The sequence below is a fragment of the Corvus moneduloides genome, chromosome 6, assembly GCF_009650955.1.
Source record: "Corvus moneduloides isolate bCorMon1 chromosome 6, bCorMon1.pri, whole genome shotgun sequence".
In the NCBI taxonomy this organism is placed as follows: domain Eukaryota; kingdom Metazoa; phylum Chordata; class Aves; order Passeriformes; family Corvidae; genus Corvus; species Corvus moneduloides.
This window is the reverse complement of record NC_045481.1, coordinates 14011672-14039248: the sequence shown is the minus strand read 5'-3', so window position 1 is coordinate 14039248 and position 27577 is coordinate 14011672. Positions and strand designations below refer to the sequence as shown.

The following is a 27577-nucleotide window of genomic DNA, read 5'->3' as shown; positions in this document are numbered from 1 at the left end:
TCTACAGAAGAAAGAACAGTTTTCTAATGTCTTACCTCTTTTTTTTGTTCTTAAGATTGATATTTTGTTTGCAAGATTAGCACTGCAAACTATTCCTGAGGACTTAGATCTACGAGACGACAGCCTACTTAAAAATTTAGACATTAGATGCATACGAAGTCTTAATGGTATGTATGTCCTGTTTTGTAAATCAACTTGTCTAATCTTGAAATAATTATCCTAGGTTCTTTGATACAGTAGTTGTGGATTTGACTGAAAATACAGCAACTTCACATTTAGAAATAAAGTTATAGCCAGTTTTATATATCTTTCTGGAGAGAAGGGTTGTGTCTTGTTGGCCAGACTGCTTATGATTTTTTTCTCTTGGTATATGGTTCTAGAAATGAATGGGACTTGCAAGACTTTTGGAGCATTATGCATTTCTGTAAATAAAGATGTGTGGTTTTTTTTTAATTTGTGTTTGCATAAACATACATGAAATTGCTTCAGTTATAATTTGGAGATATCAAAATGGTGTCAGTTTGAGGTCAGGTCTTTAGTAGTTTACTAGCTTGTGTAACCCTTAACTTCTCTCTAATACCTTAGCTTAAAAAATCGTTATATATGTACGGGATGATAGGGGCTTTAGCCTGGCTGCAGCTTGATGGGGAAGAGGAGCATGTTTGCATGAGGAGTACTGATTGTTGTTATAAGCTAAAACCTTGATAATTGAGATTATCACAGCCACTTAAACTGTTTTGTGAAATTCCCATCTGTGCAATCTCTAGAATTCAGTTGCCTCTTACTTACTTTGAAAGTAGTCTTAGGTAATACTATTTTCTTGTGAACAGCTCTCTGCAACTACTGAGTAACAATGAAGTACTCCTTATTCTTTATTATAAATGCCCTAAAATCAAGCAGTTAATACTGCTATCTATAATGTTAACAGTCTGAAAATATCCCATCAAAGTAGCAGTCCATTAGTTGTAGTATGTTTAAAAACTATTCTTTTTAGCCTGTTCTTAAAAATTCAAAGCTTTGACCTATGACTGGCAGGTTTTCTGTAGGTTCATGAAGACTTACACTTTATTCAGTTGGATTGTGCATTCCATGATATACTGCATGTATTCATGTAACAGCAGAACTTGTTTGTTTCTTCAACAGCTTACATAGTTCATTAATAACAAAAATCAAGTAGCAGTCCAAAACTGTAGTCATGTGCTCATGAATTGGCTGAGTCTGCTATAAAACACTAAAAATGAAAAAAAGACACATGAAAATATGTTAAGCTTTCTAATTGAAAACAAAAGTGATCAGAATATGAAACGAATTTCCAGCATGCTCATCTAAAAAGTTTGGTAGTTTTGAAGGTGAGGGAGGATAAGCAAGCTAAAAACTTTGGAGGCAGCAACTGTAATTGATTCTTTCTTTTGCAGGTTGCCGCGTAACCGATGAAATTCTGCATCTAGTACCAAACATTGACAACTTCAGGTTAACACTGAGAGCTATCAAATTGTGGGCAAAACGTAAGCAGTTTTATTTCAAAATTTGTGAAGTTTTCACTACGTCTTCTGGTTACTGATATCTCTCTCCTTTTGTCTCTTCTCAATCCACAGGCCACAACATCTATTCCAATATACTAGGTTTCCTTGGTGGTGTTTCCTGGGCTATGCTAGTAGCAAGAACTTGCCAGCTTTATCCAAATGCAATAGCATCAACTCTTGTACATAAATTTTTCTTGGTATTTTCTAAATGGTATGTTTTTTTTTGTTGTTTTTTTGGTTTGTTTTTAATTTAGATTAAACTAAAATAAAATTGTTTGTAGACACTAAATTTTAGTCCTGTTTTTATGGTACCATTTTCAGCTGTTACCAGATTAAGTTAAATTAGAAGCATTGTTCTTGCCACCAGAAAGTTGTCAGCTTAGTTTTTCAATGTCATCCAACATGTCATGTTTTTAAAGTATCTGAACCAAAACCACCCAGTTCTTAATTAAAATTTTCTCAAGTATTTTTTGTAACTCAACAATACTCTTCAGATAAAATACTTTTATAGTAGAAAATAATAGCAGATAGCCCAAAATTTAAAGTTTTAATATTCAGATACTGGGATAATGGATAAAGGAGGTATGCCAGTATCTGGTTTAGGCACATAGCTTAAATGCAATTTAAGAGAACCAGTGGCAAAAATACGGGTTTTAATCTTGTCAGTGTGGAGTGGTAGGTGTTTCAGAATTACATGCTATTTCGTGCTCTTGAGCTAGTTAGCTCAGAAAGATGGTTTGAATAACTCTGATGGGGACATTCCAAGTAAATTTAGAACAAATGGGACAAAAGTGAACTTTGCAGATTACAAATGAATACTGTTTTTCTTGAAAGACCGTGTCTGGATACCTTTATTCTTCATGAGACACTGACAGATTTTAAGCATCATTTACCAAGGTGTTGCTTTACTTCAAGTATAGTGTCTTTTCTTCTTAATGTGAAGATAATTTGCACACTTTCACTGCCTTGCGTTCATAGGCTTTCTAGCCTCCTTGAGGTATGTAGTGTTTAGTAATATTTTGCCACACTAAGCTAATAGAGGGGAATTGATTGCAATCTCTGTTTAATGTGTTTCTTGGACTTCTCTCCATTCTGTACATGCATAGTGTAGGAGCATTAATGTACAAATTCCAACAGATTAACCAACTTCTGCTCGTTATAGGAAGATAACTTTTATTCGGAGGGGTAAGATGACTTGAAGAACAAGAGTTACATTTTAGTGTTTCATTCAGCAAGGTTTCTTTCTCTCTTGATTATAATTTTCTTTTAATACATATGGTTTGTAATGATGCTATATGGTGTAATTGTGCTAGCTATTTGTTCTGTAGTTTGTCCATGAAACAGCTAGCTTGAAGATGGACCCAATGTCAGTCTTCACAGAGAAATTTCTCTTTGATTGATATATTTCAGGAATAATTTAGAGGAGTTTAAATTAATTACCTGAACCAGTGATTATAAACCTCCAAGACTACAGAAAATTCCTTGTTCTGATGCCCTGGAGAAGCTAATTGGAGTTATATTGTAGTTCAGCAATACACCTTATTTAAACAACCCCAGTTAAACCAGCCTAGTCTTGAGGAAATGGTGCTTTACCTTGAAAGCAGAGTTAAGAAGGATTGCATTCAAAAGTATTGTTTGTTGAACGTACATGGTTGTATCCAACAGTCTTATTCAGTGCTACAATCTTTTTGAACAGGGAATGGCCAAATCCAGTGCTATTGAAACAGCCAGAAGAATGCAATCTTAATTTGCCTGTATGGGACCCAAGGGTTAGTGTGTTATTTTTTCCCCTCTAAGTCACACTGTACAATAAATCTGGTTGCTTAAAAATTCCTAGGTGAACTTCATTTTGGGTTTATTGAACTTAATGTTGTGGTGTTGTAGCTTCATAAGTAACTTCTAATCTCCTGAGAATAGAACAAAGTTACCCTAATTTTTTGAATTGATGGCTTGAAGCACACTTGCTGAACAATGTACTTTTTCTCCCAATTTTTGCAGTAAGTGATCTTAATAAAAATTCGGTGTGAATAGTTACATGTCTAAAGCAATGCATTTTTTGAAAATCGCTAATCTTAAAATGGTTTGCTTATGATTTAAAGCCTATTACTTTTGCAAGTATCTTGAATTCACTTCAGTGCAAGTCACAGCTGGGTAGGCTTGGTTCCATATAGTTGTAGTAAAGTGTCTTTTCATCTTGCACCAAAGAAGATCATAACTTGAAGTCTTTTAGTTGTTTTGTATATTGTTTATAATGTTTAATCTCCGTCTTTGTAGCAGTTACATTAAGGACACTGGACATTAATGTCCTTCGGGGAGTCAGTGAAACAGCTTGCAGCAGATGCACGGCTCCCATTGTGTGCTTTCAGTAGGGCATAATATGAGTGTGCTCAATGCTATTTTGTCAATCATAGAACAGTTGATATTCAACTAATCTTTATTTTGATGAATAGCATAAGCTTCAGAGGTTGAGTTGTATTTCTTTTTGTACTTCAAATCTGTTTTTTCTGATTGACAAAAGTTCACATTTAAATATGTGAAACAGTTGAAAACGTGTTCTTGAGTCTGTTATTCCTGAGACAGGAGGTTTGAGGTCAGTGTGTGACGGGAACTGTCTGTTTTGTAGCAGCTAATCAAAGTGGGTTAAGGTAAAGGCAGGGGTTTATCTTTTATTTACCTTCTACAAGATTGTTACCCTAATAATATTTTAATGTATTTTGCGTGTGTACGTTGTGTCCCTTCTTTTTTGTTACCCTGTCTGCTGTTAAATAAAAGTACGTTAATGCAAGTGATGCTTCTGTCAGGTTGCATAGAGCCTCTTTTCTTAAAATGGCTCTTAGTTTTCAGTAGTGTTACAGAAATAAAGTATAAAATACCTTTCGCAAAGTCTGAAGACAGTCATTCTGCAGAAGGTGCTTATATGGTGATGAGGTGGCCTTGGTTTCATGTGATCACAAACTAATTTCTATTAAAGAGGGAAATTGTTCTGTTTGGTTGGCATTTCTGGATTTAGAAATGCCTGCAGCTTCATCTTGATGTGCTGACAGGTTACAACCCTCCCACATCACTGTCATTCAGAAAGATGTTCTTTGTTCTGTTTTCTAAACTTTTTCTGAACTCGGTCTACAAACTAAGGTCTCTTAGAACTTAAGACTTGGTTGTAGTAAAAGGAGAAATCCAAATCTGTTAACTGATGTGTGTGCTTGAAGAAAACTGATTGGCTGTTGTTATATGTAGGTAAACCCCAGTGATAGGTACCATCTTATGCCTATAATTACACCAGCATACCCACAGCAGAACTCTACGTACAATGTGTCCGTTTCCACACGGATGGTCATGGTTGAGGAATTTAAGCAAGGTAAGTATTATCTTATGCTCTCTATATAAATGTTTTCAAACAGATTTAAAATAGTTTCATTGCAGGTATGCTGTGAAGGGGGAGGTGGGTGGATGTTAAAAAGCTTGTTGAGACAAGACTTCTGAGGGAGGTAGAACTTGGCCTGTTACACTTAATGTTGCTTAACACTGCAAATTTATTAGATACTTCTGCAGGTCTGTCCTTCACTCTTAGAAACTGAGGGTAGTGAAATAGAATGCCTTGTGCTCTGAAAATTAGAACTAATGCTATAATTTTATTTTAGTGGCTTAGATTGTGTCATGATAAATGAAAGATTAGCAATAGTAGTTCCACTTGATGCCTGTTTCTAGGCCTAGTCAAGGCAGTGTACTCTCTTGAAGATGAGTCCTCTGGATTTATCCAAATAATGTACTTGAATAATTATAGCAGATAAGAGAAGTTGTTATCAAAGCAAGAAATAGACTTGATGCAGGAAGCAACTACAAGTAGCTTTCTCAGATAGAGCAATACCTTGTTGTCTCACTGTTCCTTTTCCTTGTAAAATGCCTTGCACAAGAGGCACATAAGCACTGTGGCATATGCAAAAAACTAAGTGGAGCTATGTTACAACACAGAGTAAAAATATGTGCAATAATCTGATCAATTAACATACATTTCTACACAGATGTAGGTTTTTTAAAAATTACTATTTGTTTAATGAAGGACCAATTAAAGTATGACTGAATTATAAATCTTGTTGATAAATTGCTGTGGATTTGAAGGGAGGAAATAATTTGTAGTAGTCTTTGCTAAGTTAATAAACTGTCTTTACTCTGGATACTAAACTGTATTTTTTAAAAAAAAAGTTTAAATTTTTTTTTTTTTTTATAATTTAGGTCTTGCTATCACAGATGAAATTTTGCTGAGTAAGGCAGAGTGGTCCAAACTTTTTGAAGCTCCAAACTTCTTTCAGAAGTACAAGTATGTATTTTATGGCATGGCAGAATATTTTAAGTTTATCAGTTGAAGTACCTAATAATGCTCTGTAGCACAGGATCATAAATATACATACATTAGATGTCCAAAAAATGTTTTGTTAGGATTTTTCTATAGAGTGGGAGAGTGAATGCACTACTGTCCTTTCTCTTAGAAAGTGAATAATCTCCTCAGGTACTTTGTTGTGTCTTAAACCTGTATTTCAGGTACCTTTTAGTCCCTGAGCAGATATTTAGAATGTCACCAGTTAACTCTGAACTGGTATGCTACCAGTAACATTGAAGACGTGTCATCTGGTTTGACTAATAGAAATGATCTTTAGTGCTGTCAGTAAGCATTCTAAAAATGGGTCTTCCCAGGAAAAAAGATGTTGAAAGAACTTATTCTGAAGGTCAATATTTAAAATGAATAAGTACTTGAAACTGTATGTTTTCTTCTGTCAATACAGTCAACAGTTTACTCTGATAATAAAACATATTTTTGCAATTGTGTTGGCTAACTACCAGCTGTACCAGTTATTACTAGATTTTTTTCATTAAAGCTTAAGGCTCTTGGATCTTTATTAACTTATACCTAGCTTTTCTAATTTTGTAATGTCTCTGAGGGAAGTACTGAAATTCACACTTCACACTTTTAGGGTTTCTAGTAATATGCTTGTGGGGCAGAAGCTTGTTAAATGTATACGGACTTGCTGAAAGTTGTATTTTTACAATAAATATGGATTATTAAAATATGGACTACATCTTCTTTGCCCTCAGTTGAAATTGGAGACCCATTTTTCTTGAATCAAGATCAAATATATATTACACATGTTTGTGTTGGGTGGTTGGTTGGTTTTGTACTAATCTAAACAAGATTGAAATATACAGTTCCCCCATTAAAAGAGACTGATGACCTTCATAATGTGTCTGTGTTTTGTTTCTATACTTTTTGCATGATAAAAGCTTTAAAACATTTGGACGGCTTTTGTTGTTCCTTGGAGCTTAAGATTGAAAACATTTAAAAGAACATTATTAAATTATATTATTATTTGAAGTAAAATTGGGCTGCAGACAAATCAGTTCTGTTGAAGAGGTTTCTAGTACATTTTCTTTGTTTCTTTCAAAAATAGGAAGCATTTAATGTCATATGAAATAATCTCCATTTTAATGTAGGTTTTTTTGTGTACCAGCTTTAGCCATTTTACCAGTTGCTGAGCAAGAGAAGCTTTCATTGCTACATTATATACCCAGGTTTTCTGTTTTGCACATTATGTCTTTGCTCTAATTTTATTTTTTTAACTGTGGAATGGTATTATGGAGCCTGCTTTAATTTAAATTACCCAGGATTTCCTCTGTTTTCCCTTAGTAGATTAATGTTAAAATTTTGGTTAGTAGCCTTTACAAAGTAAATAATTGTATGCAGTCATCTGTATGCAGTAAACGTGGCTCTCTTGGTCAGATCTCCATCTGAAAGCTAGATGTATTGAAGTTTTTTTTCCCTCTTCACTTTCTTCTCCTGTATAAATTGTAGATGCCTTGGCATGTTCTGCTGAATTCATAGCAGTGTGTAATGCTGTTATTCTCAGATAAGAGAATGTCTGATCCTTGCTCTGAGACAAACATTTCTTTTTATCTGAAAATTTAGCTTCAGTAATCTATCACTCTCAATGGCAATTAGTTGCTAAATATCTACTGTTCATAAGCACTTTTGACTTGCTGTCTATGTTTAAAATAAACCTTAATGATGTGTGACTAATGAAATCTAGAGGCTACTGCATACCTGCATGGTAGGAGCAGATTAGAAATTAAGAAAATTAGGAAATCTGCTTTTAGTTACTTATTTTTTTTCTTACTTTGTAAATGTCAGCAATTACTTGGAGATAGGGAGTGACAACATGTATTATCTGCCCTTCGTGTAGATTTAAATTTTTCAAAAGGCGGGGGAAGCAGTGACAAGGAACATACAGGTACGGTGTTTTACAGGGAAGTGACAAGAATTTCAAGTGGATATGAGTCTGAAGTGTTGCATGAGAAATGAAATGGTTGTAGCTTAAGACCAAGAGAGCAGTGTTTTGAGAGAAATAGCACTCATTTAATAAGCTCTAGCATATTCTATGTCATTAGAAGAGAAAATTCTGCTAAATAAGTAGAATATAAATACACCTTTTTAAAAGGTCTCTTGGCTTCATAAGACTTTAAAGTACTGGATATAAGTATACTTCCTAGACATACAATAAAGAAAAATCAAAATTAACATGTTCAGGTGTTCTCAGTTGGTTTTGGGGTGTCTTTTTTTTTTTTTAATTTTTGGTGTGTTTTGGTTTTTTTTGTTTGGTTGGGTTTTGTTAGTTTCTTTGGTGGGGGGTTTTTTGTTGTTGTTTTTTTGTTTTGTTTTCCCCAGAAAGTAATATGACTCTAATTTGGGTGGGTTTTCTTAGAAATACTTGTGTTAATGATGTATTACAATTCCATACTATCTACATTAGGTTATTTTTGTGAAAAGAATGCTGAAAGGCAGACAGTGAGAAAACTTTCAAGCCCCCAAACAGAACTCCAAACCAATATACTTCAGAATAATACCGAGTCTAAAAGTCACCATTGAGATGTAGAAGCTTAAGCTAGGACCGTTTTTTCTTTATAATGAAGTGATAGATACTTCTGAGTTACACATGTGCTTTGTGATAAAATTATGACTGAGGCACTGATAACACATCTTGTCTTCGCAAAATTTAGCAGTGAGACCTTGGACTTTTAAAATATCTTAATTTTTAACACTATTTAATTTTATTGAAAATTGTAGTAGGAAGTTTCTAGTGAATAATTCCCTCTCAGTGCTAACAGCTGGTAAGTGAGTGGGTAGAAATTGGATCCTTTACTTTTTTCTTTTTCAGCAAACACTACCTGAGCAAAAATAGTTAATCATTACTTTTTTTTGCATAAATTAGGCTTAGGGTTTTTTCCTAGGTGTTTACCAGCTACTTGAGGCTTTTAGACATAAACAAATTACTTTTTTTTTTTTTTTAAATGATTCTTAAGAAGTCTGTTTCAAAGAGCTGCTTTTAATAAGTAATTGGAAAATTGATTTTTTCAAATATTTGCATGTTGAGATTTGTCTTTTTCGATTCGGACATGGTTAAAAATATCAAAAAGCTTAAGCATTGTAGTTTCTTCTGAATGAAACATTCTGCAAGTGTGCGATGTGTGTGGTGTAGGAATCTTACTGAAAGTGTAGTACTCCTTAGAATAAACCAACATTAGTAATGTCTCATACAGAGTTAAAGGACCCTTTTTATCTTTTTCCGTAAGATTTTTCTGTGAAGCAGTCAATACTGCCAAGATGCAGAATGAATAGGTTATTTAATCTCTTTTTATTCAGAACAAGGGAGAAGTTTCTCCAAATGTCTCCGTTGCAGTTCTCTTGTTTCGTTGACATTCTCTGACTGAAATCAGAGGACTGTAGTATTTTCGTTCTTGCCACCTAGAGATAAGTACAGAAACATGTAGCTGCTAATTTGATCTGTTGATTTGTATTTGCTGTTGCAATTTGAAGGCCTGTGGCACCAGAGGACTGCACCAGGGTTTTCCAGCATCATTGACCTTGCTTTCCTTTCTATGAGCTATATGCTAGGGTATCTCGTGTTAGTACGGTTCTTTAAATCCTGCACTGAAGGTACCTAAACATGCCATATCAGTATAGTGTGGCTTTGGATGACTTAGGATGTTAAAGACTTCCCAGCTAAGATTCTGAAAAACCTGTCTGTAAGCATGTGAGATTGCCTCAGCTCCCTCATTCGGAACTCAAGTTAAAACTAATCTTTTCCCATTCTGCTGTCCTTGGGCTTTTTTGTTTAAAATACCATTCTTGTTTTGTATACTGTCTCTTTGAAATCTGCTTATAGTGGGTATACACTGAATATCCTTGAAATATAATTGAGAGGTTAAGAACTATCATCAGAGGAAACATTCATTATGAAATTTCAGATAAGTGTCTTCAGAGAATTCCAAAATTGAGATACAAATTTTTTTAACCGTATTTCATAGTGTTATTTTGGATTTTGAACAAATGCATGTGTGCTGACCACTCTTCTCACTATTCAGAAATAATGTTGCAACTAAGACAGATGACATGTAAAGGTAGTAGTGAACAACTGTTTTTTCTTGATTCATAGTCAGTTAAATCCCTGATCTCATCAGGTATTGAAATATTTCAACCAATGCTACATTCCTAACCTTTTATTAAGGTTATTGGTATTACAGCGGAGTTGCAAATGGCCCTAAACTCCAAAATGTTTTGAAGTCTGTTAGTCACACACTTGGGACATAGCCCCTATTTCTACGTAACAAAACTTAATTTAACGTAGGATATATACTTAAGCTAATAATCTGTATTTTACAATGTAGAATTTACTGCAAAGTTTTAATATTAAGGTTTGAATGTCTAGTTTTAGAAATATATATAGAATAGCATATTGTCTTTATCTCCAAAGGCATTATATTGTACTTCTAGCAAGTGCACCGACAGAAAAACAGCGACTAGAATGGTGAGTAATCCTTGATAATCCAAGAACCAAATCAAAACAAAAAAACCTCCCCACCAAACATCAAAAACAACAACCTCCCTTCCCTCCCCGCCACCAGCCTTGGACACGAGGGAGTATCTAGTGTATCAGGTGTCTTCTTAATGAAAGAAAGTGGAGCTTCGGTGTTTCAAAATTAAATGGAAAAAGATCGTAGAGTTTTGAAAAAAAAAGATGAAAAACTAGAGAGTAAAGGCTGTTGCTTGAATTTTTCCTTAACAGCACTGTCAGGTTTACTTTACAAATGCCTTGTGCACTTTTTTTAATAAGCAGTGTGAGGAGGTATGTTTTCAGTCACTTGAAATGCTGTTTCTCAAAACAAAAATTCCCCTTTCCCATGTTTCTGATCTCTCTTACTAGTGAAATTTTAAGGTTGGCAGGTATTGGGAATTTCTTCACCTCTAAAATTCATCATCTGAGGCCAAAAGAATATTGGATAAATATGTGGTGGCTCCTTCTGACTGCCTTTTACTTGGTGTGTAATGTCTTGTATTTAATTCCATTTGTAAAATCAGGCCACAGAGAGAGCTGCAGGGCATTCTTAAGCTTCCCTTGTGTCAGTTTTTGTAACGCCTTAACTGAAATAATTGATCTGAATTAATCTGGCGTGCACTAATTCATTTGTAGTCTCAAGTATTAATATAAGGAGAATGTTGAGGATTTTATCCTGATATATGATGTTAGATACTTCTATTATTTCCTGTTAATGAGATCTTGTTAATAAATGACATTTATGCAGGGTGGGCTTGGTGGAATCAAAAATCCGTATTCTAGTTGGAAACCTGGAGAAGAATGAATTCATTACACTGGCTCATGTGAATCCACAGTCATTCCCAGCACCCAAGGAGAATCCTGACAAGTAAGCAAACCCATTTTCTTCATTAAATAGGGAGAAGCTAACTAAAATACAATTTCATTAATAAATAAATGGACATTTTTGTAGAATCTTAAAAGGATTAATTTTTAATGACAGCACCTAAAGGCAAACAAACAATGTTCAGCTCTTCTTAAGTACTATTTGTGAAATTAGGTACTCTTTAATTCTTTATAAAAATGTTTCTGAATCAGAAAATAAGGGGAAGTGTATTTTTGTTAGTAACTGTATTAATTGCATGATTTCTTGCCAACCTGTATAAGTTACTGCTACTTAGTTGATGCTGGCTTAATTGTGAGGAGGCACTGAGAATCTGGGAGAACATCAGGCACTGTAGAATGGAGCTCTTGAGTAACCAAGTTAATTTAATTTTACAAAATTTAGCAGTTGGGATGAATATCACTGAAATCATAATAACTGTTAGAATTTGTCAGGTTTTGGAAACAGTGGAGAGAATATAAAGTACTTCAGATTGCTGAAGATTTTAAATGTTTTTTGGCTCCTTCCTCTGCTATTCCTTTCTCCCCCACTCAAAACAGTGATTGCAGGTGTGTGGGGGCTGAAAACTCTTTTAAGACTTTATTTTGAGATAGCATTGTAATTAATTTGTAAGGAATCGTATTTTTGTGTGAAGTGTGAGAATGGGGGAGAAATTCGTCTTTACTGGGATATGTGAAAAGCCCTGTTATCCTTGCACAGAGCCTTTTCCACACATTAACTGCTTTAGGTACAGTATGGTGCTACTTTTTTTTTTTTTTAGAGGTTATGTAATTGTTGTGCATGTTCTGAGTAAAATTGGAAGGAAGCAGGCAGTACCACTTTAGCATCATTTTAGCAGGTGGATACAACTACAACTGCCTGCATAATCAGAGGCTTCAATTAGCTCTTATTTCAGAGGACTTGATGCAGGCAACGCTTTCAGGAAAGTTTGTCTTCCCAGTGTATACAACGGACATTCTTTCACCTTCCCATGTGAAGGGGAGCTGTCAAAGGGAGGTTTTTAACTGAAACCTGCAGTTTGTGTTCAGTTACAGCTAAGAAATTTGAGTGTTGAAGACACATTCAGGTTGCGAAATGGAAGTTGCTTAGTTGGGGAATAGATTCTAATTACTTTCGGTGCCTTTATAGTTGCTATGGCTAGTTGAGAGCTGGTTACTCTCATGCTAGTAGCTACATGAGAGGATCTGTATGGGAGCACAATTGGATGGAGTAATCTACTGATGATCTTAGTTCATTTGCTGGAGGTAGATGTGTAGTGTTTAATGACTTTTATATTATGAATGAAAAGGGAATGTTGTTAGTCAGCTTTGGTTTTTGCTTTTGTATGTCTAGTTTCCCATTGCTACAGGAGTGAAAATATATAACTGTTGTTACTGCAGCAAATAACTTATTAAGTTAGTTAATACTGTCAGTATTACATGACTGTTTTATACAACATTTTCCAGGGAAGAATACCGTACGATGTGGGTGATTGGGTTGGTGTTTAAGAAAACAGAAAACTCTGAAAATTTAAGTGTTGATCTTACCTACGACATTCAGTCTTTTACAGACACAGGTGAGTTTTGCTTTCTAGGTGTTCTGGTATTAATAAACTTTTTCTAGGTGTTCTGGTATTAATAAACTTGTTGAAGCTTTTGTCTTTGCTCAAAATATAGTCTTTATTCATAATGCTCATATTAGTAGTAGAATTGTATCTACACAGGGGGATTCAGCCAAGGAGTTCGGGGTTTTATTTAATGAAACACATTTTCAATGAGTTTTAATGCTTCTAAACACTTCAGACTAATGACTTTCAGTTTGTTCTCATTAAAAGTGATAAAAATTATACACACATCTTGCAGATCTCACTAAAAGTGTGGTACATTATTTTGTAATCTTTATTAAACAGATGAATTAGTTATCATATGCAAACTAGCAAGCATAACCTCAAAAATTTACAGTACAGTTTAAATATTTTTGTTACTTGGGGAAGCTAAATTTATCAGTGGATTACAAAATGTCTTTTATTCCGTGGTGTTTCATGCTAGATAATTGATTCAGTAACTTTTACTTTCATGTCCAACACTCAGTGTAAGAGAGCTTTTTGGCTTTCTGATGCTTACTTTTTGATTCACAAAAATAACTTAGTACACACATAAGAAATTTTATAAGCAAAGAATTGGTAACAGCTGGGGAGTGTGACTCCAGAGTGTCAGGAGCAGTAGCTTTGACAGATTTATCTAATACATTTGCTTTAATTTTTTTTTTTAAACAACAGTTGAGACTCAAGTATTCTGTGTTTACAGAGTTGAAGGATTAGGTTCAAGTGTTACCTAATGCAGCCCTGATCTCTGAATTTCTAAGACTCAGTAAGTTTGAGGAAGCAAGGGAATTGGACACCTTGCCACCCCTCTGCCTCACACCTTTGAATGCAATAAATATATAGGTATATTTATAAATCATGCCAAGGTTTCAAAGTGCTTTCTTGCTGTATATATCTGCAGAGGGGCATTTCTTTCTTGAGAGGTGAAATATTTCTTGTAATTATTAGTGGTGAAGGAGAAACTATAGCAACTATAGGAACATCATTCTAATTTTTGAGAATTTAGAAAAGACAGTACCTTGGCTGCTGCTTTGAAGGAGTGCAGGAATTCAGAAGTTAGAGTTTCTCAGGTCTTTTATCGTTTATAAACAGATATTTCAGTAGTATACTTGTCAGACATTTTTGTATGAAAACACTAAAACTTGCACTTACAATTTTGAATGTGATTTATTTGCACTATATTCCTGAAGTTTGTCTAAATAGATGCACTTATAAGTGGAGTAGCATTTCATCAAGATCCTTATAAACTGTGGTGCAGAGTTTTTGATTTGTGAATACACTTCCAGAAGTAACCATCTAGTAAGCAATTTCTCTTTGTGTGTTGTGGGTTTTTTGGTAATCTGAAATTAATATGGGTCTGTCTTCATTGTTTTTAATCCATCCTAAAGACTTCTTTGCCCTGTCTTTTGGAATAGACCCTACGATTTTATCAAAAGTAACTAAGCATTTTTCAGGATGAAATTAAAGAATAGCTTCCTTTTTTAGCAGGAGCAAGGGGAGGAAGAGAGACATGAAGAGTGATCTAGGTTTTCCTAGTTTCTTGGAAACTTTGATAAGACCTAATGTCAGGAATGATTTAACCATGTCTGGTTTCGCTGAGCATGCTTCTACCTTAGCTGTCACCTGTATAATTTTTTACAAAGAGGCTTTATGAGCTTCTTCAATACCAAGAAGTAGAGCAGTATTCTCTTTAATACTCAGTATTCATTGAACTCTTTGTGTGCCTCACTCTTAACACCTTTTTAATTGCATGTTCACAGCCTATTCAGTGAGATTCCTTAATGTTGTTCGGTAGACAGTGAATAAGGGAGCTACCTCTTGAGTTTTTATACTTAAGATCTACAGAGCCATTTTTTATTCATACATCTGCCCCAGCTTTTGTTTAATGTTGTAGAGACAGTCAGTGTGAATTAGCAGGCTTTTCATTTTTACCTGGCTTTACTTGAACCCAGAATCCTGGGTTCCAGTGCAGTTCTTGTATGAGCGCTTGCCATGTTGACTTACCAGAAGCAGATGTTCTGAGGTAAAGAGAAATAACTCGTTATAGTACACAAAATTAAAAGAAACAAAAACCAACCAAACAAACCCACCAAAACAACTGTACAAAATTTTTTAAAAAACCGAAAACGTACCAAAGCAAGAAAAAAGCCCAACAAAACAGAAAAAACCCAAACATAAATTACTTTTATATAAAAATGTAATGGTGCATGAGTTGTCACGGTAATTTTACTGCATTAGGTGGCACATGAGCACTTAGCTCCTGATTTAAAACCCATTTGTTGCAGGAGCTGTGTAAATAAAATCACCTGTGAAGAAAATAATTTGATGTAAATACTGTAATTCTTTGTGAGAAAATTTTATTTCTGTCTTTAGTCCCTTTGAGAAAAAAATGAACAAGTTGCTTCAGAGCTCTTACAGTTAAAACTTGTTAAAAATAAACTTGTTAAAAACTGTGTGCTTGCAAGACATTTTTCTTGAAAAACAGGTCACTTGTTTCCAAACCAATGTTTGTGTTTGTACTATCAGTGCTAGTGTGGTAGGCAGTTCCCCTTCTTCCTCCAGTGCAAGGAAACATTATTCTTGTTCTTGAGGGTAATAAGTGCTCTGAAATGCAAATTGTTTCTGCCTGAGCGAGTAAGTGGACTTTGCAAAATGCTTCAGTATGTCTTAATGTTACTCTAATTGTGTAGTTTATAGGCAAGCAATAAACAGCAAGATGTTTGAGATGGATATGAAGATTGCTGCAAGGCATGTGAAACGTAAGCAACTTCACCAACTACTACCTAATCACGTGCTTCAGAAAAAGAAAAAGGTAAACTTCACTAATATTTGAGAGCAATGAAAATGCAGTTGCTCTCAAATTTTTGATTTTTAGGTTTACTAATCAAAGAATTAAAATCACATTTTGAGATCTTAATTTTACCTGCAATATGATCTCATTTGAGTGTAGCAGTATTATTAGGTGCACTAGATCTAATACTAGATTTTTGAGAACATCAACAATGTGGATAGTATCTTCTTGTCTGGCTGAATAGTTTACCTGTGTGGCCTATGGTATGGCCTGTGTGGAGAATGGTAGCATTAGTTTTTAATTAAGATGCTTCATTGGATTGTTTAATTTTAGTGGAGTCAGGAAGAAGGGGTGGAACTTTGAATTGAACAAGTCAGTCTGTTTCAAAATCCCTGCTGCTTTGTATTACCTTAATTTGAGAGCAATACGGGTTTGCTTGGGTTTCTTAATAGCTAAACCACTGTTACATATTCTGTTTTAACTGTAGCTGAATAACATGCTTTATTTCTATAGCTGTTTTATATTGAATGCTGTTTTCAGGACTAGAAAGTCTTTATTGACACCAAGTGTAGATCTGCTTCAGAGAGCAATGTAAATATTAAGTAATACATCTCTCTAAGTAGTAGTACTATGTCAGAAAAGGGTCTTTCTTCTCCATGGACTGAGTTCAAATCCTCTTTAAATTCTTTTTATGTACATCAGTTGCTTTAAAGTTAATGAAAGTATTTATAAGCCCACCAAACCAAAGAAATTTGAAATAAAGCTGAAAATATAATCATTAAATACGTTAACAGTTTGGTTTTGAACGTGATAGGTTCAGACAAATCTGTAGCAGAGTTGTGAACATGAAAATGTAAATGCTTGTAGTGGGAGGATAGTGGATTATTTACATGTAAAAGGATTTGAAAATTGTCCATAAAAGTTTGCATTTTGAAATAACTTTAATTTCTGTTGATTTTTAAACCTTTAATTAGACTAACAGAGTTTTCCTTTGCCTTGTGGCTTGCAGCACTCAACAGAAGGGATCAGGTTGACTGCTCTGAATGACAGCAGCCTAGACTTGTCTATGGACAGTGATAACAGCACGTCTGTGCCTTCGCCTACCAGTGCTATGAAGACGAGTCCGTTGAACAGTTCCGGAAGTTCTCAGGGGTAATGAAGACTCTCAGTCTTGTTTCTGCTCTCTCTTCCTGAATTACTTGTGTTAAATACATGGCAAATACTGCATGCATGAGATAGCTACTGTTACCAAGGTGGGAATGTTCCAAATTGGATGGAGATTGTAGGCACTCTTATTTCCAGTTTGAGCACTAGAGTGAAATTTCGGGAATAGGGAGCATGGGACTGAACTTGAGATGAGGAGTTCTAAAGTTGGATAAAAATGCTTAGAAGAACACTATACGAAAACCTGGGTCCTGCAGTAAGGAGGGTATGATAGGTAGTGAGCAAGTAGTTGTGAGGGTGAGTAAGTAATTTTTTGAGTTTTGGATCCAAGTGTGAGACAGTAGAGAGGTTTAGATTTTCTGTCTGGGAAATCAGTAGTGCTACTGCTGTTACTGATGATACCTATGCAAATTAAGCTTAGGAACATAATTTCCCCTCTTAGTTTCAAAGTGTACATAGTAGAGTTTTCTTAATACTAACTTTCTGTATTAAGTCTTTTCCTACCTTGACTCCAGTTTGCCCCAGTAAATGAGTTTAGTCCTTTCTTTGAAGAGTCTCATGTTCATCTCTTTGATACATATAGAAGTTATCATCAATCTCCTATAGTTCAGCAGTATTACACATATATTATAGGGCATTGTATAGGACTAAATACTTGACTTAGTCCTTTTGACAAGTGTTCTTTTAGTTATTCTACCTTGGTAAATGATTAACAGTAGTGGATACCACTATCTGTGCTATTGAAATGAGTCTGTGATACCTAGGATATCACAGGTGAAGTGGAAATTGATATTAGACACATACTGCTTCCCAACTTCTTGAAGATTAAAAGAGGATCATTTTTGTGGTTGGTCACTTGAAGCCCCAGACCTTTGCTTGGGATGGTTGGTTTTGTTTCATCCTTCAGTAAATAGTTGCTATATTTTCCCCTGCACATTATTTGGGTGGACACTGCCTTAATTTTTGCCTGTCTTTTAAGCACAAATGAGATAAAAATAAAATGAGACCTTTTCCTGGTCTCAAAAACTGTCATTGAGTGATTTAAATTTAATATTTGATATAGCTTCCATTGCTTGAGTTTGATAGCAGATTGCCAATGCTCATTTTTACCTTTTTACTGACATAAGTTCTGCTCTGTAATGTAGGTAAAATACCAGCTGTGGTTAGTGGTCACACATACGATGTGATGAAAGGCAGATCATGTAGCACCATAGCTTTACTAATGTTTTCAGTGGTCCAAAATTTTTCTCTTTTTAGCAGAAGCAGTCCTGCGCCAGCTGTAACAGCAGCATCTGTGACCAACACACAGGCTTCTGAAGTCACTGTGCCACAAATAAATTCCAGTGAAAGCTCAGGGGGTAAGGAAAATGGCATAGCATATTGTTTCTGTTGAATTTTTGGTAATGTTTATAAGGTAGTTTTTCTTCCAGTTTGAGTCTTCTAGTCTTTACTTAACACATGCTGTAATGTATTCTCCTTGATATGCATAGTTCAATAATTTCTTTAGGATTCAGAAAATCATAGAGGAATATTTGTGCTGTGATGTTTATTTCTTTTAGGGATTTATATTTGCCATTCACAATAGCAGTAGTGTTCCAATGACCTAATGCAGGTCTATAGTTTGTTTGGCTAAATGAGGAAAAAACTATCTGAAGCTGGAAGAACAATATTTATATTTCTTTTTAATTCATTATGTAGTTAAACTCAAGGTGGTTCTGTACTGTCTGTATGTAGTCTGTGCTCCCATGTTCCCGCTCCTTGTGCTTCATGAAATTGATTCTAGGAATGAAAAAGACTCAGATGTAAGCAGAAACACGTTCCTTACTACTGTCTGTTCAGATGTGTCCCACCGTGTGTGCTAACTTTATCCTCCATTTTTCTGCAAGAAAAAGTACACTTTACTTAAAAGTAATTAAAAAATTTGACTCTTTAGTCAAAGAATAAAAGCATCTGGTGAAAATGTTCTCTTAGAGTCAGCTACTCTTCTTTTTTGATGGAGCTTTAGCTGTGTGCGAGGAGCAAATCAGAAATAGATGGAAAAGGGGAGTGACTGGTTAGCCTTTCAAAATGAAATCTCTCATTTCACTCTTGACGTGTGGCATGGTTTAGTCTTACTTCTCTCTGATTTTTATCGTGTCACAGGTGCATCAGTGTGAGTAAGTTTGTCCATGAGCACTAAATGGAGCTTAAATGGCATGACTGGTTTTTGGATTTGGAAGCATATCAGAAGTTGTTCATTCTTATATTTTGGTTAATCAAAATGTTAATCATCTGATAGTTGTTAATGAAAAATTTCCTCAATGTATTTTTTCTCATCTTGGAGCATCTCCCTATGTGCGCTTATTGGTTTGAGGTAGGCAATTGATGAGATAGAGCTTTGTCATATGGAGCATTTTTCAAAAGGATGTATATAATATCAATTCTTTATTTGATGCTCTGTGACAACTTCGTATTTGTCACTGCATAATCTAAGCCTGAGAAGTGATAAACTTCATTTTTGAGTGAAAAAGGGAATATCAGATTGCTCTTGGATTTAAGGCAGTCTTGGCAATGCATACATATGGCTGAGTACAGAAGCAGTAGAACTTCAGGTACCACAAATAATACAGCTGTATTAGTAGAGAGCTCTGCCTGGGCTCATGTAGCCTGCCTCAAGCAGGGTTAATCAGGCTAAGCAGAGTGTCATTGCCATGGCTACCCTGTGTCTGGTACCGGACTTCTTTCTCAGAATCATAGAACGTTAAGGGCTTGGAATGGACCTAAAAGGTCATCTAATCTCAACCCCTCCTGTCATGGGCAGGGACACCTCCCACTAGACCAGTTTGTTCAAGCACTTATCCAACCTGGCCTTGAACACTGTCAGGGTTGGGGAATCCAGAACTTCCCTGGAAAACCTGTTCCAGTGTCTCACCACCCTCTCGGTAAAGAATTTCTTCCTAATACCTAATCTAACATCCCCTCTTTTACTTTGTTCCCATTACTCTTGGTCCTATCACTACAGTTCCTGACAAAGAACCCCTGTTTGGCTTCCCTGTAGGTCCCCTTCAGATACTGGAAGGTTGCTGTGAGTTCTCCATGCAGCCTTCTCTTCTCCAGACTGACCAGCCCAAACTTTCTCAGCCTGTCTCTGTAGGGGAGGTGCTCCAGTCCTCATATCAACTTCGTGACCTCCTCTGGACTTGCTCCAACAGTTTTGTGTCCTTCTTAGATTGGGGACACCAGAACTGTACACAGCACTCCAGGTGGGGTCTCACAAGAGCAGAGTAGAGGGAAAAATCCCCTCCCTCAGCCTGCTACCCACACTCCTTTGGATGCAACCCAGGCCATGGTTGGGTTGGCTTTTGGTGCTGCATGAGCACATTGCCAGCTCACATTGGGTTTTTCATCAACTACCACCCCCAAGTCTTTCTCCTCAGGGGTGCTCTCAGTCACTTCTCTGCCCAGCCTGTGGGTGTGCCTGGGATTGCCTCAACCCAGGCATAGGACTTTGCACTCTCTTTATTGAATTTCATGAGGTTTGCACTGACCCACCTGCCCAGCCTGTCCAGGTTCCTCTGGATGGCATCCCATCCCTCCAGTGTGTCAACTGCACCACACAGCCTGGTGTCATCAGTGAACTTGCTGAGGGTGTACCCAAGTTCAAGAATGAGCTTGAAAATAAACTGCAGTGTATGCACACCTGCTGTTCCAAATATGATGCTTACACCATTAACTGTACCACTTCCTTGATGCCTGCTTGATGTCAGGGGTTTTGATTAGAGACCAAAAATACCAGTGATTGAACTGAAATGATTGTGTCGACTCCTCTTGTTGAAGATCTTTAAATTATTTGTCCATAGGTACTTCAAATGAAAGCATTCCTCAAACTGCCACACAACCAGCCATTTCTCCACCACCAAAGCCTACCATCTCTAGAATTGTTCCCTCAGCGTATCTATTAAATCCATCACCAAGAAGTTCAGGAAATGTTGCAACAAAAATGCCTAGCCCTGTCGCAGCAGTGAAAAGGACATCTTCTCCCCATAAAGAAGAGTCTCCTAAGAAAATTAAAATTGAAGAGGTATTTGAGATTTTGAGATCATACCATAGCAATGTTCAAAACTTTGAATATTCATTTCACCCAGAGTGCTGATTCTCATATTCCAAGTTTCAGATATTTCCTAATCTGATTGCATTGCTGCTTGATGTTTTCAGCTTGCCAAGTGTCTTTTATTTTGTTGATACTCATCACATGACACACAAATGCTTAGAATCTAAATTCTTGTCTTAAAAGTAATTATTTTGGTAAGCCTATATTATGCTAGGTCTTACAGCTAATTCTGTCCTTATAAACACTTCGACCTTATTTTCTTGTTGATTTTTTAAAAATATGTTTTATGATTTGTGATAATTTCTGTGTTTGCTTTTCAGCAGGATGAAATAAGTGAAGATACTAGCTGTATAGATTTGAATGAACATGAAAAAATGGAAACTAAGGTATCTATGCCTAGACTATGTGTATATTAATTGGGACTCTTCCTTGTGAAAATTACTGTGTTTCTCTCTAGGAATGACTAAGAGTGTGTCTAGATATAGACTCTCCAGTAAAGATATCAAAATGATATGTTATTTTTTTAATGTTTATGTCAGTATTATTGATGAATTGCAGTCCATTGCCTGCTGCCATGCTAAGTTGAGCCTGGATCCAAAGTCACATAGGACTGTCATTTCTTTGCTGGTCATTCATGGTGAAAAAATTAGTCGTCACATTTATATTTCAGGTTGTTAAATTAGATCAGGGATGTGTTAATATGCAGTGTTTTGCCTGATCCCAAACCTTATATATGTTAATAAGTGAAAGAACAATTGTCCTCTGTATTCTACTGGGAGTTTGCATGTTGGGCTGAGAATCCTAAAGCCAGCCACCTTGTTAGCTTTTTAGATAAAAAAATTTCAAGTGATGGTAAGTAAATCTTCTCTGGCAGTGAAATTACTGTGTGAAGTTGCAGCATACTCTTTGAGGACTTTGGAGATTCAATGTGGTCCTCCACTATCTTGTAATTTAGCAGACAATTTTTCTGCTTAGTGGTGAACAGAAAGGTGACAGACTCTTTTTAGCCATATGATAGCAGCTCTCTACTTGGGATTTTGCAGTTTTTATGGGCATGTTCTGTTGTCTCTGGAATACTCTGGAAATTACGCTTATGCTTAAAAGTAAGTTCATTGGTTTATAGCTTCAATGCCCTGTAGAGAGGAATTGTATTTTACTGGGCAGTCACCTTGAAATATCTCTGAACTTAAGATAGGTGAGGGCAGAAATACATGTAAGCACTTAATCCTTGCTTCAAAAATAGATCCACTGGATATAGATCATTATAAAAGACATAGATAATCCTGTTAGTTTTTATTGGCAGTCTCCTCTAAGTCTTTGTCCTTAATATTTATGGAAAGAAATGGTGGAATTAAATTTCTTAAATTAACAAAAACATAGGTTTTCTTCCACTGAAATGCATGGCTTTTTTTAGGGTATGGTTACTAAATGGTACAATTTGAACTAGCAGACTGTTTTTATTAAAATGAGAATGTGCCATTGTCCTGCTTTAGTCCTGTAGTCCCACTGTTGTACCTGAAAATTAGTCTCTGACACTCATCTATTCATTTAGAAAGCTGATTCAACCCATTAAAGCAGCAGGAAACCTTTTGTGGCAGAATGGCAAAAGCTGTGGAAAAGCAGTTAAATTTTTAAACAAATTCTGTAGCTTTTCACATGATCTTCCGTGATAATACACTCTTTGTCTTTAGTGAGTTGAATGATATGTAATGTGTTGCTATAGGATTCTGTATAAAAGGTGTTAATTGGTTAAACAAGTGACAACTGAGAAGTGATGTAGCTTGTGTTGATGTCAAATCCCTAATAAGTGAAACATTCTCCAGTGTGGTGGTTCCTCCAATATAAAAGGAAGGGTGTCAATGCAGCAAGCACCAATGCTTGCGTTTTTCTTTTGCTGTTTTCTTTTGCACAATATAAAGCATTCTGGAGTTCTAGGAGTTCTATATAAGTAGCTCATTGGAAGTGGGTGTAACTGTGGTGATGTTTTTGGTTTTTTCAGGAGCAAATTGAGACAGAAGTGAATGTTAATTCTCAAACAGAAACTCTTCAAACAACTTCTCTGCAAGCTCCTCAGGTACTGTTTTTAAAAGCAATACTGCCGTGCATGTGTGTATATGCTAATCTGTGGTGAAAGCATTGAAACTGAAATGAGTCCAGACGTTAAAAATAAATGTATAATTTTAAATATAAATCCATTGTATGGAAAACTACTTGTTGTTACTGTCACAATTTTTGTGTTTTAGATGATCATTGATCTTATTGAATGTGCATTGTAGCTAAACATGTATGGCTTGCCATACAAACTGACCGAAGCTGGATTCGCTCTTCTGAGTTGTGCCTTCAAAGTAAGGGGTTCAGTTTATTCCTTTGTGCTTTGCACATCACAGAATAATCCTTTCTAACAAGGAAACAAATGCTTTAAATAGCTGCTGCTCAAAGATATCCACGTAGAGGTTGAGGATGTAAACTGAAATGTAACTTCAGATTCTAATATTTGGTACAAGAGAGAAGTTGCAAGCTTGTCGCTCCTTAGCCAGCTTGTTTTAGCAGTGTAAAGTCCTTTGGAAAACAGTAAGAATTCTATGCCATTCACTTAAATTTTTGTTTTTAATATTTTAACAACTTTTAGAGAGTACATCTGTGTCTTACTAGCATTTTTAAGCTTCTCCTAGTGCTCTATTGATTCAAGTATCATCATCAAAAAGTATTTTATGCACACTTGAATCATTAAAGTATGTGTAGTAAATGTGTTGGTTGAAAATGGAGATTGTTGCAATAGTGATAATGGTATTTCTTACTGGAGATTTTGAACTGTATGAGCAGTACTGAATAAAGATAACAAAATTGTTTGGCAAAAACTGTAGATGCTACATGGACTTCCTAAACTGCTTCAGGGAGGTTTTTAGATCATTTAGTAATTAAGTACACCAATTTTATTTCATCTGTTGTTGAGGGGGGATTATATAAAGCTTTGTAGCTTTTTTACAGATTATGTAGTTGTTACTTTAGCAAAAGTAGTCTGGAAACTACAAAAGGATGGTGAGCCTCTTCTGTCATTTTTTGGTGTTCTTGTTGGCTTTGTTTAAAACACTGCCCATGTTGCAGAAAATAGAAACATGTCAAACTGCAGATCGGCACCAACCAGGGGGTTACTCGGGGCAAGGGTGATGTGAGGTTCAGAGCTATTTTGCCCTGGGTTCTTGCTGCTTTGTGCTTTGCTACTACATCAGTCAGTGTTTACTTGATTGATTTATTTTTAATAAAGCAGCAATTAAGAGCAATCATTTTAATGCAGTTTTCCACCTGTATCAAATGTACCTTGTATAAATTTTTAATATTTATAACGTAAGAAAAAATTTTATGATAAATGATGTGAAGTACTGCATAATAACTGGCTTATTGGGATGGCAAATCATGTGCTATAGTGGAAGTGCTTAAAAAAAAAAAAAAGCAACCCACCCCAATCTTAGAGGCTTATAAGTCAAGTGAGATATTAATGAATCTCACTGAATCTTGAATGTGTTTCTTTTCTGTGTTTTCCTTTTGTTTGCTTTAGATGTCATTTTGCTGAATGGTATTTAAGTCTTTTAAGTGAGAAAAAAGTGTTCAGGTTCTTGTCAAGGTGGAATTCTTAACACATTCATACAGTACCTTTTTAGAGTTTGTTATACCTTTTTCATGCAAATCTGAACCAATATGAAAAATTGGAAATTTGACTGTAAAGAGTTTTTCAGCAGTCTGGAATGTGAATGTATGAAGGCACACACTTTGCATTGGGAGCTGTTTTCATCACTCATCTGTAAGGGCAGAGACTTAACACTGAATTGTTAAAAGGCATTTTTTAATACTAAACATGTAGATCAGATAGTAGATGTCACTGATCAAGCACCCTTATTATGTAGATGTTTAACTATAATACAGGTTATTAGTAGTCCCAGCTTTATCTGCAGCACTTGCTAATTTCTTGCAGTTGTCAAAAAGGGAAAAGCACACAAAGATTCTTGTACTAATTTTCTTTAGTAAAGACTGTGTAAGCAAAGGAAATGCCTGCTTCTCTGTTCATAATCTGTAATTATCTTCATATATTCCTAAAAAGTCTTCTAAAAATCTTTGTTTTAAAAGTTAATGCCAGTTACTACAATATTTTTATATTTGCGGAGTTAAAATACAACCAAACTTCTTTTCTTTTCAGAAAACACCCAGTACAGACCTTTCAGATATCCCTGCTCTTCCTGCAAATCCTATTCCTGTTATCAAGAATTCAATAAAATTGAGATTGAACCGGTAAAAAACCACCTCAGGGGTCCATAAACAGTATCTGCCAACTCAACCTGTTGTCTTCTAATGGTAGAAAAAAAAGGAGAACGGAGGGTGCAAGACTAGAACATAATCGCAAACGGATTTAGGTATATTTTGTGCACTTCCCTTTCTGGACTAAAGTCGCCGCTTGATTGGAAGTCCAGGTTAGTATGTGAAGCCAGGAGTACAATTAATGTGTTAGCAACAGTTACATTAAATATTTTGAAGGATTACTGCCTTTAAAAACATGAACACTATTTGTAGCCATATTTAACATTGATTGAATTTGTTTGATGCATTGTTTCAAAATTGAGATAAAACTGGCATAAGAATCCCTTAAATGCACTTTTATGTACTTTTTTATTGGAGTATGACTAATTTTAGATCTTTAGCTGATAAACTTCCATTTTATTGAAGAATCTCTTCAACAGTAGTAATCAGCAAATTGGATGAAATTCTGTGATATACTATACATTGAAAACAAAGTGTATAGTATATTTAGTTCAACTGCCATCAAGCAGCAGTCTTTAAAATGTAATGTCAAATCTTGGGGTCAGAAGACGTAAGTTGAGAAAGTAATTGGGAAGTTTTGGTATAGATGGGACATGATTAAGACGTGGTCTACTTTTATTTATAGTATTGTTTTAAGGTGCATACAAATCAGCAATCAAACAGTAAATAAACTTTCTTTTGAGCTAATTGAACTCCTTATTCCCTTTTTTAATCCCTTTATTTCTTGGGAAAAGCTTTTGCATTTAATGTTGGGGGTTGTTTTGCGTTTGTTGTTTTTTTTTTTTTTTAATTATTTTTTCAGCTAGTATGCACCATATAGGACAATAGTTATTTATACAGAATAAAAACAAGCCATGTACTCATTTGGGTTCCCTCCTGCCCCTTACCTAGTTGTAATACCTTGTGGCCTCTAGGCACAGATTCAAAATTTGTCCCATGACTGAAGTATTTAGGTAAATATTGTGTGCCTGTGAAATACACCACCTGTCTTGATGGCCTTTGAATCACTAAATATGATTTTTGTACACTCCATAAAGGTCCCATATGCATTAAAAAGCTTAAAATTTTAAATAAAGGCAAAAAGATTTTTCCCGAAGAATTTTAACCTTTTTATTTTTAGATAGTTCATCACGAATAGTTTTACATACTGAGCAACACCAAATTTTTAAAAATCATATTTCTAGTAAGCACTTGACATCTAGTAAGCTCTCTTAACCCTATTTTTTGTTCTTGTAGTTCTATCAAAAAAGTAACAACTTTTTCTTTTGAAAGAACTGAAGCTCTCACAGCAAAGAACAGCAGTATTTGAGGAACATGAGGGATAACAACAGTAATACCAGATGTAGATAACAAACTTCATGTTACTATTACTTAAGTCTGAAATATGTGGGATGTCAAATCATTCTTCCCATACTTTGATTAGCATGTTTAACGAACTCCCTTCTCCCATTGTGCTCCATCCTATTACACATGCATCTTTCATGTTACAAGTTAAATTACTTACACTCTTCCCCTTATCCTTCTAAATTAATTCTCCAAAGTCAGAGTGTAGCTTATCTTCTACTTAGGCTGTGCAGTAACTGAAGGGTTTTTTTTTTTTGCCATTTGTCTAAGATGTCTAGTATACAATATTTCTCTTTTCCTTGCCCTGTGCAGCCTGCTGTCGTCCACCCCCCAAAGAAGGTTATATCTTAACAGTTGAAGTGTACAAGCTGTCTGTGTATTTTGTGTAGCTATGGAGTTTAGATTGAAATTGCCAGGCACAAATTTAGTCTTGTCATTTTGTTTACACATCAGAAAATCTTTTTCATTTTATTAAACGTTTCATGTAACTGCACCCAAGTTTTGCCAAGCTGGAAACTTGGAACCTTTCTGTATAGTGACTTTTTAATTCTAGTTTTCATAACCTGGAGATCAGACTGTTGCTTTCGCATGATGTACGTAGTGTCTCATGACTGGAGTTTGCTTTGTTTTATAGTATCTGTACTCCTTGTATTTTTCAAGAGCTATTTTGTAAACAGATGATGTATTTCTCCATTGAAAACACAATAAAAAACAGCACAATCCCATGGTTGTCTGATTTTTCTGAATGGACTAAATTGGTTTTACTTTCTTAATTCTTGCTTATCTGTTAAATTTTCTGCTAAGGCAAAATACAGTATGGCCTAAAGGAAATATAGTAGATAATGCTTATTTAGTGAACCTTCATATATGTTTCCTATAGGAAGTGGAAGTAACACTCAGAAGGATGTTGGGTTCTAGCTATTAAGGGCAAGTTTGTGGATTGTGCAGTGTCTTGGTGGGGGCAGAGTTGCCAAAAACACACCAAACATTTTAAGGGCATCAATTCCGTC

General features: G+C 35.4%; 1 protein-coding gene across 7 annotated transcripts in view; it reads left to right on the top strand.

Annotated features, from left to right (window-relative positions):
* PAPOLA (poly(A) polymerase alpha) overlaps positions 1 to 27292 on the top strand; it is a 44062-nt gene extending 16770 nt beyond the window's left edge. For 2 of the 7 annotated variants that reach the window (XM_032110734.1, XM_032110731.1), the window contains exons 7-22: positions 56 to 167; positions 1416 to 1505; positions 1596 to 1734; positions 3220 to 3292; positions 4758 to 4878; positions 5754 to 5838; positions 10322 to 10375; positions 11151 to 11270; positions 12731 to 12840; positions 15558 to 15679; positions 16668 to 16810; positions 18083 to 18180; positions 20662 to 20882; positions 21233 to 21298; positions 22912 to 22986; positions 25105 to 27292. In XM_032110734.1, the coding sequence (XP_031966625.1) occupies positions 56 to 167; positions 1416 to 1505; positions 1596 to 1734; positions 3220 to 3292; positions 4758 to 4878; positions 5754 to 5838; positions 10322 to 10375; positions 11151 to 11270; positions 12731 to 12840; positions 15558 to 15679; positions 16668 to 16810; positions 18083 to 18180; positions 20662 to 20882; positions 21233 to 21298; positions 22912 to 22986; positions 25105 to 25200 (1725 nt within the window). In that variant the 3' untranslated portion in view covers positions 25201 to 27292. Of the gene's footprint in view, positions 1 to 55; positions 168 to 1415; positions 1506 to 1595; positions 1735 to 3219; positions 3293 to 4757; positions 4879 to 5753; positions 5839 to 10321; positions 10376 to 11150; positions 11271 to 12730; positions 12841 to 15557; positions 15680 to 16667; positions 16811 to 18079; positions 18181 to 20661; positions 20883 to 21232; positions 21299 to 22911; positions 22987 to 25104 lie in introns of all 7 variants that reach the window. The other 5 variants (XM_032110733.1, XM_032110730.1, XM_032110736.1 and 2 more) reach the window with 4 other exon arrangements.
* Positions 27293 to 27577: the final 285 nt, after the last annotated feature.